The following is a 15,771-nucleotide window of genomic DNA, read 5'->3' on the forward strand; positions in this document are numbered from 1 at the left end:
TAACCCCCAGATCAAGAGTCACATGCTCTTTGACTGAGCCAGGCAGGTGCCCCGCTAGAGATGTATTCCTAACAAAGTGGACAGACCATAGAGAGAGTTAAACACAAGTAAAAAGTAAGGCTCAGGGAAGAGAAGGGAACAGGTCAGTCTAGGCGTACCATGGCCAATGTTCTTTAGAGTGACCTCTGAGCTTGAGTGGAGGGTAAGAACTAAGTGGAAGTTAAGAGCTAGGTAGCCTCCTGCCCAGCACAGAAAGGGTGAAATTCTCCTGTGTTTGGCATTGTATTGTGTTTCACATTTATGACCTTATTTAATGACTCTTGGGAAAGTGTCCTACATTGCTCCCGCCAGCTGTCCCTGAAACTAGCACAGTCAGTGTATCAGATGAACATGAGTCACATCACGTGAGCCCCACCCGCTCGACCCTATGACTGGGTATTCCACGGGCAAGTCTGGAATTCCTCTGGGGTCTCTGAGGCTGCAGGCAGCCCAGATGAAACAGTAAGCACTTCTGTATGACAGTCACCACCTTTCGATGTTTCGAGTAAGTGAATTTTTAATTTTTAACCGTGTCTTGGTCACACCTTCATCTACATCAATCCCATATTCAAGGTCTACACAGTTAAAATAAACCAAATACTTTATAGCACAGTTCCAAAACCAAAACATTTCTGCATTAAGAAAAAAAAAAAAAAAAGACTGGTTTCTACCAAGGTGTACTGGCCACCAATTGAAAGACTTTCATATTTACACAGCAAGTGCGTGTGCAGACAGGGCAGGTAGCAACAGAAGGGCGACACCGGAGAGCACTTTCCTTGTGGCAAAGGCCGGCGGGAAAAGGATGAAGTAATGAGGCTGATTTCATAAAGCCAAAATGGATGCTGATCTCATTATTTTATAGCCATACCTTGTGGTATGTTTATAAAATATTTCTTTCACAAGTTAAAAGAGAATCTGCTACAGATGGATTTAATTTTGGTAAAATCAATGGAAAAAGTTCTATGTTAATGCAACATTTGTTGTAAAGATTCCAGAAACACACGAGTCAAAATTTCAAATTATGATTCCCACAGTAACTGTAACTCTGCTATGCAACATACATAATGGAAGAAATGTTATCAACATATACCATAGGAGAAAGTACTCAGTAAGCAGAAACAAGCTGAGTTATGCTTGTTGTGGGAATCATCATTTCCAACTAGCTAAGGATATATAAAAATTGAAACCATAAATGCATGCATTATTTTATGTATTTAATTCCAATTTTTCTTGATCCAATTTAATCAGCTTTGCATCCAAACTACATTTCCCTTTCATAAACTGCAAATGAATGTCTTTCATAATTTTAAAATCCACATCATTTGGTTTCTTTTTCTCACGCAGGCTGCCTTTGCAGAATGGCATCATCATATCCTGTCCCTCCCCTAAAAGGTCAGGCCATGTCTGCTGCGACCCATTTATCTACATTTCCTTTTCTCCCTGAAGACACCAGGGACAGGGGGAAAAAAAAATACCAAAGAGAACAAGAATCACATTAAGTAGCTTAGACAGGTAAATAAGTTCAACAGAAAGAGGGACGGTGGCATCATTAACTTCCCTGCTGGCATCTTCTGAGCACAAATAAAGAAAACAGTACTGCCACATATTTACAGTTTCAGAAGTGTTTAGTCATAACATTATCTCATCTGATTCTCACAACAACACTGTGAGAAAGACAAAAAGAAAACTCCTCTCGGTTGTTCAGCTCTTTGTGACTCCAGCAGAATATATTTAAGGATGTGCTTTTATGGTATAATTTAAAGTCTGGACTATTTAATTGCACTTACGATATTACCCACTTACCACATGCAGAGGATTTACTTATTATTGAAAGCAGAATATACTTTATGTAAAAAGATTATGGTTACGAGCTAAACATTTAACAGTTTAAGCTTTCTGCTTTAACTGTATTCTGAACATTCAATAATGAAACAGAAAGAAATAACTGCCCTTAGAAACTCTGCCTGGGCAAAATTAATCCTGTATATTATATCCAGTATTACATTTTCCAGTTTGGTTTTAACTAAGAAGGGCACCTTCTACTGCCTCTAAAGAGGAAGGCTGTTACTTCCCAGCGGTCTGTACCATTGGGGTAGGTTTCATTATATTCAAACTCAATTACTTTGACTCAAGATCAGTCATATTTCCTTTTGACGCGAAGCAGCTTGGTCCCACCAAGTGTTCAAGACCTTGCGTGAGTGTTTGCAGGGTGCCATGGTCAACCTTTTCTCTCTCTCTGCTACTGTGATCTGGCTAGTCTAATGTAAGTTTGTTTTTCCCCCCCCTATGGACAAAAGGATACCTCTCCATTTATTCAGATACAAATTCTCCCTTTTCTTTTACCTAGTACACCAATAAAAAGATCAATTAAAATGAAGGTTCAGAGCAAAGCAAATGCCTCATTACTAAGCAAAAAACCTTAATATAATTTGTTCTAACCTGAGAGGTAACAGTGTATCCTTTGCCTGTGAAAAGTATGACCATTTTGCATGTAACTAAAGTGTAATATTTTAAGTGTTAAAAGGAAAGTAAATCCTAAGGAATATTAATTTTAGGAGGTTTCATTGTGGGGAAAGAGTTCTTTTTAATGTTACCTATAATTATAAACAAGATCTTTGCAATTAATAAAGATAAAGATCTGGGTAAAACAGATGGAATACAAGAAGGTATCCTGTGGGACACGAATACTTAACTTTCATGGTTTTTACCCCCCATATGCAAAAAAATAGTATCTGCAGCTGATGGCAAAACACAATCTCAAAACTATTTCCAGTTATGAGACAGACAGGAAGATGACTTGTAAGCTAAAAAATCAGTGATGAAGATATGAGCTCTTGCATCTTCACAGAGATCAGAAAAGGGGTCTTCTCTGCCATTTATGATGCATCAGTCAGACATGAAGGCAGGGAAGTGTGAGTTTTTCATACCGTCCATCCACTCTATGAGATCATCTCAGAAAAAGTATAGAAAGAGCCAGTGGGCAAGGTTTCCCTTAAACAGAATTGAAACAATGTCTCTTTCAATATGGAAACTGGAGGGGAGGTAATCAATTGTAGAGTATCACAGAATGGTTAGAAATGAGAAATGATGGGGTTTGTTTCTTTTGAGCAGTCAGTAATATGAAATTCTCAAAGGTCTTAAATTTTCCAGATAAACTGACAGCAAATAAGGTCCCCCAAACTATCAGTACCATAAATGAAGGAACTAATGTTTTTATATTGACTTATAATTAAAGCTTCAGAATTCCATGAATGCTGAGAGTAAAATATTAACGTGGTAAAGAATGAACCAAAGGAAGATTTTGGGAACAAAGTAAGTGGTCCAAGAACAGAAGAACATTAAAAATCTTACTGTACATTCATAGAATGGATACTGTGCAACCATTCACAATGTGTTCTGAAGAACTTTTAAGGGTTGATAACAAATTGTAAAATGAAAAGTAAAGTTACAGAATGATATATTCTATACGATCTCTAATTGGGAAAAAAATATGTATATAGAAAAAAAAGACTAGGAGAACAACACAAAAATACTGACAGAAGCTTACATCTGCTAGTGAGAATGTTATGTCTTCACATTTTTTTTTCTTTTCCAAGTGGAAAGGGAGTAAGATTAGGGGACATTTTTATTTGCAAAAGCAGCTGTTAAGTATACTCTGATCTCTCTGTCCCATCTTTTTAATAACATGCACAACAAAAAAAGTATATTTAGAAGTTGCATTAACAATTATTTTTCTCTAAGTTATCAAATCAGTAGTTCATTCAACTTTAGTTTCCCTATACTTTTTACCCAATTCACACAAGAACAACGTATTTTTAAAAATATAATGGCATAAAATCTTATCCACGGTGGTAGTCTTCATGCAGTCTTCTTCATACATCACATCTAGAAAATGAACTTCATATGCTTGATTCCATAAGTTTTGAAGAAAACCATTATAATGAGTGCCCACAATCCCAGAATAAAACCCCCAGGAGGATGCCAATCTTTCAGCTTTGGTTTCTGCAAAACAAAGATGACAGGGTAAATTTAACAACAATGTATAAAGCAAATACTGGTGGAAAACAGAAATTTCATAGGTTGTGTTTTAAGAGGGAGTAATTTACCCAAATTAAATGTATTAGGATAGCAACAGTGATAAAGAATTCTAACTGGGTAAATATTTCAACGTGATTCTTACAAAGATCAGTTTCAAATGACATTTTGTGCCTTCAAAGAGACTTCACTGGCCACCCTACCCAGCCATCTCTCTTCACCCAAGCTATTTGGTGGCCTAACAGTCCTTCTCCTTTCAAATTTATATATCCATTAGTTTGTTGGTTTTATCTGTTTCTCCTATTAGATGATAGCTCTATGAGGGTAATGTTGCTCATATTCCTAGCACCTATCTGCCATAATGCCTGGCATGTAGAAAACGTACATATATTATACTGATTAAATCAGTGGAAAAACAAATGCCACTCAATTCCATTTGTTCTGATATTCAACAAATACTTATCTGGGGTCTAATACCTTTAGTTAGATTATGCCCTTGACACAGAATGCTCTTTACCTCATTCTGCCTGTTTGAAACTGCCTAACTGAAATGCCAACTCCTCCAGATTTTCCCACCTGATATATTCTTTTCTTTGAATCTATAGTTCTTTCTACACTACTTCTATTTAGTAATATAATTATCTTTATCGCTTATCTCCTTGCAAACTTCCAGGGGGCAAAATCTGGCTTAGTCCATTTATATCTCCTTGTCAATTCCCCCCTCTCAACACCCAACCAAGTATCTTGTATATTTCTTTGTCCAGCAAGAAAGGGGAGACCAGTCTTCCCCATTTAGTTGTCATTTCAACAGCTACATTATGTCCCTGAAATTGGAGGTCTGTGACTATGATCTTTTTACGAGTTTTACTTCCTGAACTACTAGCCAATATTGTAATGATAGTCATGATATGAGAATCATATGACATGAGGGTCATATTTTATAGTAGAATAGAGTGAAGAGAAATTGTAGTCTGAAATTTTAATTTGTTCTAGTCACCATGTAAACTAGCCAAGGAAGGCTCATAAATCTCTTAGAGCTATCTGCATCTCACAGTTTGGTTTCCCATACATAACCAAGACTCCTAATGCTCTTCACTCAATCCTAAACTCAACATGTTACAAAAGGAAAGGAGGGAGGCAGGGAAGGAAGGAAGGAAGGAAGGAAGGAAGGAAGGAAGGAAGGAAGGAAGGAAGGAAGGAAGGAAGAAGGAAGAAGAAGGCAGGCAAACTCAAAAATAAAACAAGTCAAATCAAGCAGAATTAACCAGTAAAGGCCATGCCAGTAATATGCTGCCACATTCTATAGTAACTTCTGTTTATTATCTATGCCCTAAAATACCTGATAGTTGCCTAATGTATACATTATAAACCCATTAAAAGAATTCAAAAGAATATTTGATACAATGAAATTTTATTGTTCGTTAATTTTATAAATGGAGAAGTTACCTATGGAAAATGCCTGGTGTTCAATTAGGTGATTCTTCTGAAACTTCTTCCTTCTCTTCTGAAGTTCTCTTCCCTTAGCTTCAAGGACACTCTCACCAGGTTTTTATTCTGCTTCTCTAACCATTCCTTTTCAGTCTTCTTTGCTCCTTAAATTCTAGTGTTCTCTAGAGGTCTGCCTTTAGCCATTTATTCTCTCCCTTTATATAATCTCCCTGGGTGACACCTGTACCGTGGTTTTGACCTCTGCCAGCAGGCTTATGATTCACAAATTGATATCACTAACATAGAACTCTATGCTAAAACGCTATGTTCACATACAATTAACAGATATCTTTAGTTGGATATTCTCAAGGATCACAAACTTTACCATAGCTAAGAGCAAATTCATTCCTGAGTCCTTCACCCAGCTCTGTTCTTCCTTCCTGTTTTCCACCTCTCCATCCACATGAAGGGCATCACAGTTGCCCAAGTGATAAAGCTAAAAGTCTTCCTAGCTCCCCTATCTCGCAGACCTTCCCATTTCCATGAGTTACTATTCTTATAGGTTTATCCCCATCATATTTGTCCTTTATAAGTCTTCTATTACCACTGCCACTACCTTAGTTCTAGCTCCTATCATTTCTTGTCAGGATTCACTGAAATGGTGTCCTAACAGTTTCTCTTCCTCCAAGATGTCCACCTCTTTTCCATCTATCTATTGCTGCTAGACACATCTTCCTAAAATACAAATATATATTTGTATAATATGTATATATACATATACATATATGTATAAGCCTCACATGCATGCGTGTAAGTATTGTTTGTTTTAGGCACACGTTACTTTGTAATTTAAAAAAATTAAATAATTAAAAATGAGGGCTCGGTGTGGTGTGGTTCAAAGAGCATGGGATTTAGAATTAACTGCTTTGGATTCAAAGTTTACTTTTAACACTTAAAGCCTACGTTGCCTTTCAAGCCACTTCTCCACTCTGAATTTCTGAATCTACAAAATGGACATGGTAACACGGACCTCCTAGGAATGAATGAATGCACAATTACTGCAATGATGTGTTTTCTGAACATATACTCCATAACTACTCGTTCCTACCTAGAAAAGTGATATGAAACTCAAAGTACTTTTAAGGTAACTTTCTTTTGTGTTTGTTATGAGGAACGCTGTTTGAATCAATCTAATTTTTGTTATTTTAGTTTGTACAAATTTCAATTCAAAATTAACTTGTTAAACTAATAGGAGAAATTCACCATAATATTTTCATCTGGATAATAATGCTAGAGTTTTAATCAACGCCTAATATAAACACAACTGACAATATTGTTTACAGTGGTTATATGCTACATTCACTCTACGTCTACTCCTACTCCCAAACCCACACTCCTTCCAGAAAACTTCCCAAACACAAAAATTATAATCCAATTTTTCCTCATGTTACTTTCTACTCAAAACTCTGCAACGGTTCTGATCATATGTGAGATGATGATGAAGACAGAAGTTCTTTCCCTCTAGTATCTTACAAGATGGTTAAGTCCATTGGTTCTCAAACCATTTCAGATGGCAGAGCTTTTGGAAGTCATGGTGTTCTTTGTGAAACACTATGAAAAGTCTTAATTTAATTCCAGTAGAAAATCTAGATTAGTATAAAGCATAGCTATATTAAAGATAGGTAATACAAATATCACAAGCATGTGACAATGAAAAACAAATGACTGAACTAAACATGATTGACTATGCTTGGTTTTTGTCATGTTTATTTTCTATTAGTCAAATAATTGGTAATCCACACCTCAAGGTTGAAAACACTAAACCAAAATTATTTTTCTGTAAATTGGGACAAGATTATCATTATTAGTTATTAGTGGAAGTACATCTTTATTAAACAGTTTGCAAATGTTCCCTGGAAATTCCGTTGAAGAGCACTGACCTAGTTGGGGAGATAAGATTCACATTTTTCCTGATAACTAGGAGTCTCTGATTTATATGGTATTTATATTTTTAAATTTTTTTAAAGTTTACTTATTTTTGAGATTTTAGAAAGAGAGAGCACGAGCAGGGGAGGGGCAGAGAGAGAGGGAGGCAGAGAATCCCAAGCAGGCTCTGCACTGTCAGCATGAAGCCTGATGAGGGGCTCAAACCTCATGAACCATGAGATCATGACCTAAACTGAAACCACGAGTCAGATGCTTAACTGACTGAGCCACCAGGCACCCTATATGGTATTTACACACACACACACACACACACACACACACACACACACACACACACACACAGTTTTGTTTGTTTTAAGTAGGCTCCATACCCAATGTGGGGCTTGAACTCACAACCCGGGGATCAAGAGTCAGATACTCTACTGACTAAGCCATCCAGGTGCCCCCAGGTTAATACTTTTAAAAATTTAAATAAATATTGTCAAAATCTGGCATTAAACTCTTAACTATAGAAGAACAGGCTATAATACAGATGATTGTTCTATAAACCAATTTAATGAATTTCAGTGCTGAAAGAGTTCAGAGGTATGAACTTTCAAGAGTTCAAAAGTACTGTAACTTTCAGGTGGTATTTAAACCAACTCATGCTTAATAAAAAAAAAAAGTGAATACTATGTAAGCTCTATGATTAGAAATTATTAAAATAATAATCAAGTAGTTAATAGCAATCTTAGTTTTGCAGCTGTAGAAACTTTAGTTACTTTCCAATGAGATAGATTCCCTGAGGTCACAGTTGTACCATTAAATCTTAAACTTAATCAGAAACAAGTGCCAGAGAGTAGACAACTACAGCTTCTTTGGAAGTCACCATCATTTCCCCCAAGATTGGTCCAGGCAGCTATTTTGATCTGTTATTCCAAAGACTGGCTCAGAGAATTCTGGAGGCATTGCTTCCTGGTTCTTAATTTTCATTTTGGGATAATAGATGTGTCCCATATTTAGACCACTGATGCCCAGGACAGGACCAGAGAGAATCGCAAAGTGCTAGAGCTTTGAAGATAATAGTGGAGGACTAAGAAATGTATGTAATCACTCCAAAATTATAATGGAAATTCTGTATTCACATTATAACACTGTACAGGCTAACCAAAGCAGCAAATCTCAGCCTTTCAAAATGGCTATTTGCAGTTGCTATACCTTTTACTATATACTCATTACATATTTTGATTAATAAAAAATGGCAAATGAATTATTAATTAAATACAACTTGGACTCTTAGCTTAACATGGCATCTGTGTAGAATCCTCCAGTGCAGCTTTTCCATATTCTCAGGAAAATACATGTTAAGACACAGAAAAAGACAAAGCACATCCTACTAAAATTCATTTAACCTCTAATGAGAAACCTCAGATAATTCCACTATTTGAAAGTCTTAGAAACCAGGTCTACAAACAAATTAATAGTGGCCCAGTTTTTTGATTACTACCCACAATGCAAAGGATTGCTCTGCTTGGTGAAACACAGTAATTTCGTCAACTGAAAAGAGGCTTTAGCTCTCTCCCTTTTTCTACCTGCTATTGAAGAGAAATCATGTTTATACAGTAGAAGGATGGCTTTATGAGGCAGCCAGAGTAACGAAACTCATTCCCAACCCTCCCCCCACCCCAAGGCAAACCTCTTTATCCATTTAAATACAATTGCCAGTAAAGAGGGTGTCAGAAGGTAGAGGGACACTGACAAAAGTTCACTGCATCTAAGAAGTTTCAATATCTACATGAAAAGCTCTGCAGAGAAGGGAAAATACAGGAAAAATCCTTTAGTAGTACATATTAATACAGTTTTTCCCATAGATTCATTCTTTTATTATTTTATTTTTTTTTAACGTTTATTTAATTTTGAGACAGAGAGAGACAGAGCATGAATGGGGGAGGGTCAGAGAGAGAGGGAGACACAGAATCTGAAACAGGCTCCAGGCTCTGAGCGATCAGCACAGAGCCCGATGCGGGGCTCGAACTCACGGACCGCGAGATCATGACCTGAGCCAAAGTCGGACGCTCAACCGACTGAGCCACCCAGGCGCCCCTAGCATTCATCCTTTTAAAAGTGCCCCCAAACCAGGTTATATGTAGCATGTTAGCAGATGATCCTGGTTTAGTTTAGCAAAACTACATTGATGATTGCCTGCTAGTCACGGAAACGTATAACAACTTAAGTCTTCGGATGCACATCTGAGAAGGCATTCAAACCTAAGTAGATAGTGAGAGGCATCCACACACTCTGTTGGCACACACCAACAGCGTGCTAAGAAAAAGGAAAAAAACACAGTGAAGTCTATGAGTAAAAATACTCCCACACGTGAGAAAGAAACATCCTGAAGGTGCAGAGAACATATCTCTAAGTAAGATTTAATAGGAATGAAAAGATAGTTTTAGAAAAATTTTATTTGGCATGGACTTGTAAGATGCACAAGATACTGAAAATAAAAGAATGGTGTAAAGAGAAATATTATACAAGATACAAGGATAACAGGCTGAGATCAAAAGTGAGCCATATTAAGGACGGCTGGGTGGTTCAGTGGGCTAAACATCCGACTTCAGCTCAGGTCATGATCTCATGGCTCATGAGTCTGACCCCTGCATCAGGCTCTGCACTGACAGCTCAGAGCCTGGAGCCTGCTTCAGATTCTGTGTTTCCCTCTCTCTCTCTGTCCCTTCTTCACTTGTGTTCTCTCTCTCTCTCTCTCTCTCTCTCTCTCTCTCTCCCCCCAAATAAATAAATAAATAAATAAATAGGAGCAAAATTAAATCTACATTGATAAGGACATTAGTGCCCAAGCATATTTTTAAGTCATTCACCCAACTGTGCAGACTGATGGCAAAAAATGGCCCAATTCTCCATACTTCCCTTGAATCTATGCCGTTTGCAATTATGTGGTGTTATATCAACTCTCACCATGAAGTAGAATCTATACCCTTTCTCCATGAATCGGCTGGCTTTGTGACATCTTTTGGCCAATAAAACACAACACAAGTAACAGTGTCCTAATTTCAAGGTTAGCCTCAAGAGGCTTTGCTTGCTTCTGCTCTCAAAACTCTGCTACCACGAGAAAAAATGAAGGCAAGTCTTCTGGAGGAAAAGAAGCAGAACCACCTAACCAACCCAGACTGACCACAGATTCATAAGGGAACACAGTCGAGAACTGCCCAGCTAAATTAGGCCTAATCTGTCAACCTACAGAAATACGAGCTAAGTAAATGGTTGATATTTTAAGCTACTAAATTATAGAATGGTTTATTATGCCTCAAAAGCTATGGAATACATCCACTGAGGTGATAATTAATGTGGAAGGAAACACCCTGATCCCTTATTATCATAAGAAAAAAAAGTTCCCATCTACATACTTGTGGCTTCAGGTTTCTGCAACAATGGTATAAATAAGAACAGCATAAAGGGCAGCTAATCAACCCCTTGTCCACCATGAACTTTACTTAGGGTGGGGGAGGTCTGTCAAGATGATCTCCTCTGACCCTCCTGGAATGAGACATCTAGCCCCCATAACTCATCTAACTTTCAAAAAGGGCTTCAAATCAGCATCTGTCACACCTGAAAAATTATCTAGAGCCAGACTCTGATGAAGCTATCCAGGAAAAATTATCGGTCTTCTAGAGGTAAATTTCATGAATGTTCTTTGCACACACTCCCACATTTAAGGGAGCTGTAGTGATGCTGTTCCAGGTCTCTCTTAAGATCTTCATGGAAAGAAACTGACTCCATTTGCCACCATGCCAGGAACTGCTCTCCAGGAAATGAGTAGGGGAACCCAGGCTAATTCACCCAACTTCCTCCTCTTAACTGCAACCTAGATCTGAAGTCTAGCTCCTTTCCTTTTAAAGTTAGTAATGAGTGTTACCCAGATGTTGCCCCACTGTGGGGTAAATGAACATCTCCCAGGATTCTGATGCACCTTACTCATGTTAAATTTGCATACAATTAATCTAATCTAGGATAATTAAAGATGTTTTATTTTTAACTATAGTATTTTCTAATATAAAGTTGACTGTGTTTTCCCTTAACTATTACTTTAGTTTTCTGTGACAAGAATATCCACTATTTACATTATTAGTTAATATTGCTCTGGAATTTCCAGCCAATCTAGACATAATTTCTAGTAAGGAGAAGTAAATTTTCATTTGCAAATATTATGATTAGATAGCAACTAACTCTATAAACTCAACTCATAATTACAAAGAATAAAGAGCTCAGATTTGAGATAAATATAAAAAAGAATACCCTTTCAATATGCTAGCAAAAATGAGTCAAAAACAGAGCAGAAAAAAATTCATTCACAACAACAATAAAAAAGCATAAATAACAGAAATAGCCATAGCATGAGATGTAAGGTAAACAATCCAAATTACCCTATAAAGATAAGTAAACAGTCCTGAATATCAAAAAGGGTATAATAAAGCTAATTTATAATGTTGTTCTCATGCAAAATAGAAAGATCAATAAAACAGGATAAAAAGCAGGCAATCAGCCCAGTAGCCAAGAGGTTAGTACATGTTAAAAGAACTATCATAAATCAGTGGGCAAGAAGATATTCTTACTGGTGCTCTGGATTAACATTTGGAAAAAAAATCAGTTTTATTTCTAGCCCAACACTAGAAACCAAAATACACTTTACATGGTTGAGAATTAGATGTAAAAATATTAGATGTAGAAAAACATTTTTGTTACTTTCCTTTGTAAAGTGGCACCTAAGGGACACATTCTAATGGTAGCTGTTAACAGTACCAGTGCAGAGCAGTGACAGATGAACTCATTGTGGAGAGCTGAACACAGGAGTCCAAGGGCCTGCCGGCAGACTCAGAAAGAGCTTCTTGGAAAAGCTGGGCCTTGAACAACGTGTCACATTTGGGTTGGTGGAGGGAAAATCATGGTGATGAGAAAGGCCAGGCATTGGGGAAGGGGAGAAGGAAGGTGATGTCTACTCTACAAAGGGTGGAGATTTACATCTATTTGTTTCCTGCTGACCCCCCAGGACCCTAGCAATTGGAACCGCTGTTGAAAGAATGGACATCCTTTGGGTATAGCAAACATCAAGAGCCAGAAAGATTCATTCTGTGAATGCCCAGTTGTGAGCTGGGATTTGAGACAAGAAGCTTCTAAGAACTTGAGCCAGTGCTCACCCACAGGTGAATGGGGCAAAAAGAGATAAAATGTAGGAAAATCTGCACAGTAAAGGGATTTTCAAATCTAAAGGCAATAAATGAAAATAAAAAAGAAAAGTTGAAAATATCTTCAAAAGAACTTTTTGAAAGATCTGTATTTTGCAAAGTGTAAAAATCAAAAGGGGAACAAATGAGAAAATATGACAGAAAGGGGGATAAATTCAGAATATGAAGATCTCCCCTAAATCAATAAGACACAAAGATTTATCAATAAATGGAATAGGGAAACGAAAATTTTCACAAAATAATTACAAATGGCTAACTAACATAGAAAAAATTCAACCTTCTTGATCTTAAAAACAAATTAAAAATATTAACTATTTCTTCCTCTTTTAAAAATTAAACTAGTAAATGTCTGCAAGGATGGTCAACTTTTAGAAAAATAATTAACATGTCTAGAGGTCTTTAAAATGTTTGTATCTTTTCATTCGTAGGAACTGTTCTACTGTAAGCTAGGATCTATATTAAGAAACTCAGAAATGATGGGGTGCCTGGGTGGCTCAGTTGGTTGGACATCTGACTTCAGCTCAGGTCATGATCTCACAGTTCGTGGGTTCACCCCCCCACCCCCCTCCCCCACCCTCCCCCACCCTCCTCCACCCCCAGTGTTTGGGCTCTGGGCTGACAGCTCAGGGCCTGGAGCTGTTTCAGATTCAGTGTCTCCCTCTTCTCTGCCCTTCTCCCACTTGCACTCTGTCTCTCAAAAATAAATAAATGTTAAAAAAAAGTTTTTTTAAAGAATCCATTTAGAAGAATCTTAATATATTCATCTTTTCCAAATTAGGAGATGTGCTGCAGGAATACTGTTTAGTACTTGATATCCTACTTTAAGAAAAAGTAACAGGAATGGCATGACAGCAACATAATATAATAAAGTGCTTTCTCAGTACGTATTTAATAGTACTCCTGGAGTATAACAAGATTGCTATTTTTTAAAAACTATAGGCAATATTTTAGACATTCTGCACTGATTTCCTTGCAATCAAATGACAGATTGGTATAATTATTGCATTTTGTAGTACAGCTGCACTGAGGTAAGTTCATATTAAAGTATAGCTTATAATTTCATTTGGGTCCATATTAGAACTTCTCATAAAATGACTGATTTTATGTAGTTAAAGTACTCTACTGACTACTATTAAATACACTCCCATTTTTTTTAACCTTTCATAATAACAGCTATAATACAAAGGTGAAAAGCACACATAAAACACTGCAATGTGTCATGAGCAAACACTTGAGAGCTTAAAGGCTACCTATTATTGAAATGCCTAATATTTCAAATTAAAAAGATAGGTAGCTAAGCAACACTGCACTGCCAACTGTGCACAATATTTGGTCTCCCCTTTCATGTTGCTAGGAGAACATTACCGTAGAACTGCAAAATAGTTAACAGAGCAAAGATCTAAGTGCTAAAATTATGTAAAAAGAGGAAACCGAGGATTTTCAAAATTGTATATATTTACTAGGACACAAATGGAAAATTTCCAAGGTTTTGATGACACTCTTTTCTTAAAATTTTCTTAAAATACAATGAGCCCATCAGCTCAGTTAAACTATAGTTCAAAGAAAAAAAACCACAATATACTGAGGCTACAGTTATAATTTACTTTAGAAAATAGCTGTTTGTTTTCAACTGTTTAATCAGTGGTAGTTTATTAGTATTTCCAGTCTATCTATATCCTGTCTAGAAAATATAATCTGTACTCTTCAAATTATATTAATAGTATAAATCGAACTGTGGTGAGCAGAATTCTAAGACAGCCCCAGATTCCCTCTCCCTGGTATACACTCCCTGTATAATCCCTTCTCCTTGAGTGTGGACAGAGCTGTAAATCTGATGGGATATCTCTTCTGTGATTAGGTTACATTATATAGCAAAGATGAAGGGATTCTGAAGATACGACTAGGGTCCGTAATCAGTTGACTTTCAGTTAATAAAAAAGGAGATTATCTTGGGGGGGAGGGGTTGACCTAATTACGTGAGCCCTTTAAAAGAGAGTCTGTACAGGGGCGCCTGGGTGGCTCAGTCAGTTGAGCGGGCCGACTTCGGCTCAGGTCATGATCTCGCAGTCTGTGGGTTTGAGCCCCACGTCAGGGTCTGTGCTGACAGGTTGGAGCCTGGAGACTGTTTCAGATTCTGTGTCTCCCTCTCTCTCTGCTCCTCCCCCGCTTGCACTCTGTCTCTCTCTGTCTCTCAAAAATGAATAAACATTAAAAAAAAATTTTTTTAAAGAGAGTCTATACATCAAGAGACAGAAGTCAAAGAGATAGACAATATTAGAAGCAGCCGAGATGCTCTCCTGTTGCTCTTGAATAGTCAAACAGCCAGTTGTAGAGTGGGCCACAGGCAGGGAAAGCAAGCAGCCTCTAGGGGAGGTGAGGGCCTCAGTCAGCCCTACAACCACGGGAAACTGAATTCTGCCAATTACCAGTAAACTTGGAAGAGGACCCTGAGCCTCAGATGACACTGCCATCCTGGCTGACACCTTAATCAAAAATATACTGCATGGAATTAAACACCATGGAAGAACTAGCAGAGAACTATTAAGATAGCAACAGAAATTATTCAAAATGAAGCATAGAAAGAAAAAGGGCAGGAAAAATAAAAGAGCATAAGTGAGCTGTGGCACCGTATCAAGCAGGATCCCATTTATGCAACTGGAGTCCCAAGTGGGAAGGGAGAAAAATATCTAAGACAAATAGTGACTGAAATATTCCCAAACTTCGTAAAAACTATAAGACACCAAATCCACAAAACTCAAAACTAAGCATAAGAAACATGGGAAAACCACACAAGGAACATCATAATCATATCAAAATCATTGCTGCTTTTATACTACACCAAAGTTGAGTAGTTGCAACAAAGGCCAGATGACCTACAAGCCTAAAATATTTAAAAAAATTTTTTTTAATGTTTATTTATTTTTGACAGAGAGAGAGAGAGAGCATGAGCAGGGGAGAGGCAGAGATAGAGGTATATACAGAATCCGAAGCAGGCTCTAGGCTCTGAGATGTCAGCACAGAGCCTGACGCAGGGCTCGAACTCACAGACCATGAGATCATTACTTGCGCCGAAGTTGGATGCTTA

General features: G+C 37.4%; 1 protein-coding gene across 1 annotated transcript in view; it reads right to left on the reverse strand.

Annotated features, from left to right (window-relative positions):
* Positions 1-534: 534 nt before the first annotated feature.
* Positions 535-15,771, reverse strand: part of PIGK (phosphatidylinositol glycan anchor biosynthesis class K) — a 122,268-nt gene continuing 107,031 nt past the window's right edge. The window contains exon 11 of the mRNA XM_030324596.2: positions 535-4,041. Coding sequence (XP_030180456.1) covers positions 3,925-4,041 — 117 coding nt within the window. The 3' untranslated portion in view covers positions 535-3,924. The remainder of the gene's footprint in view (positions 4,042-15,771) is intronic.

The sequence above is a fragment of the Lynx canadensis genome, chromosome C1 (assembly GCF_007474595.2).
Source record: "Lynx canadensis isolate LIC74 chromosome C1, mLynCan4.pri.v2, whole genome shotgun sequence".
Lineage (NCBI taxonomy): Eukaryota > Metazoa > Chordata > Mammalia > Carnivora > Felidae > Lynx > Lynx canadensis.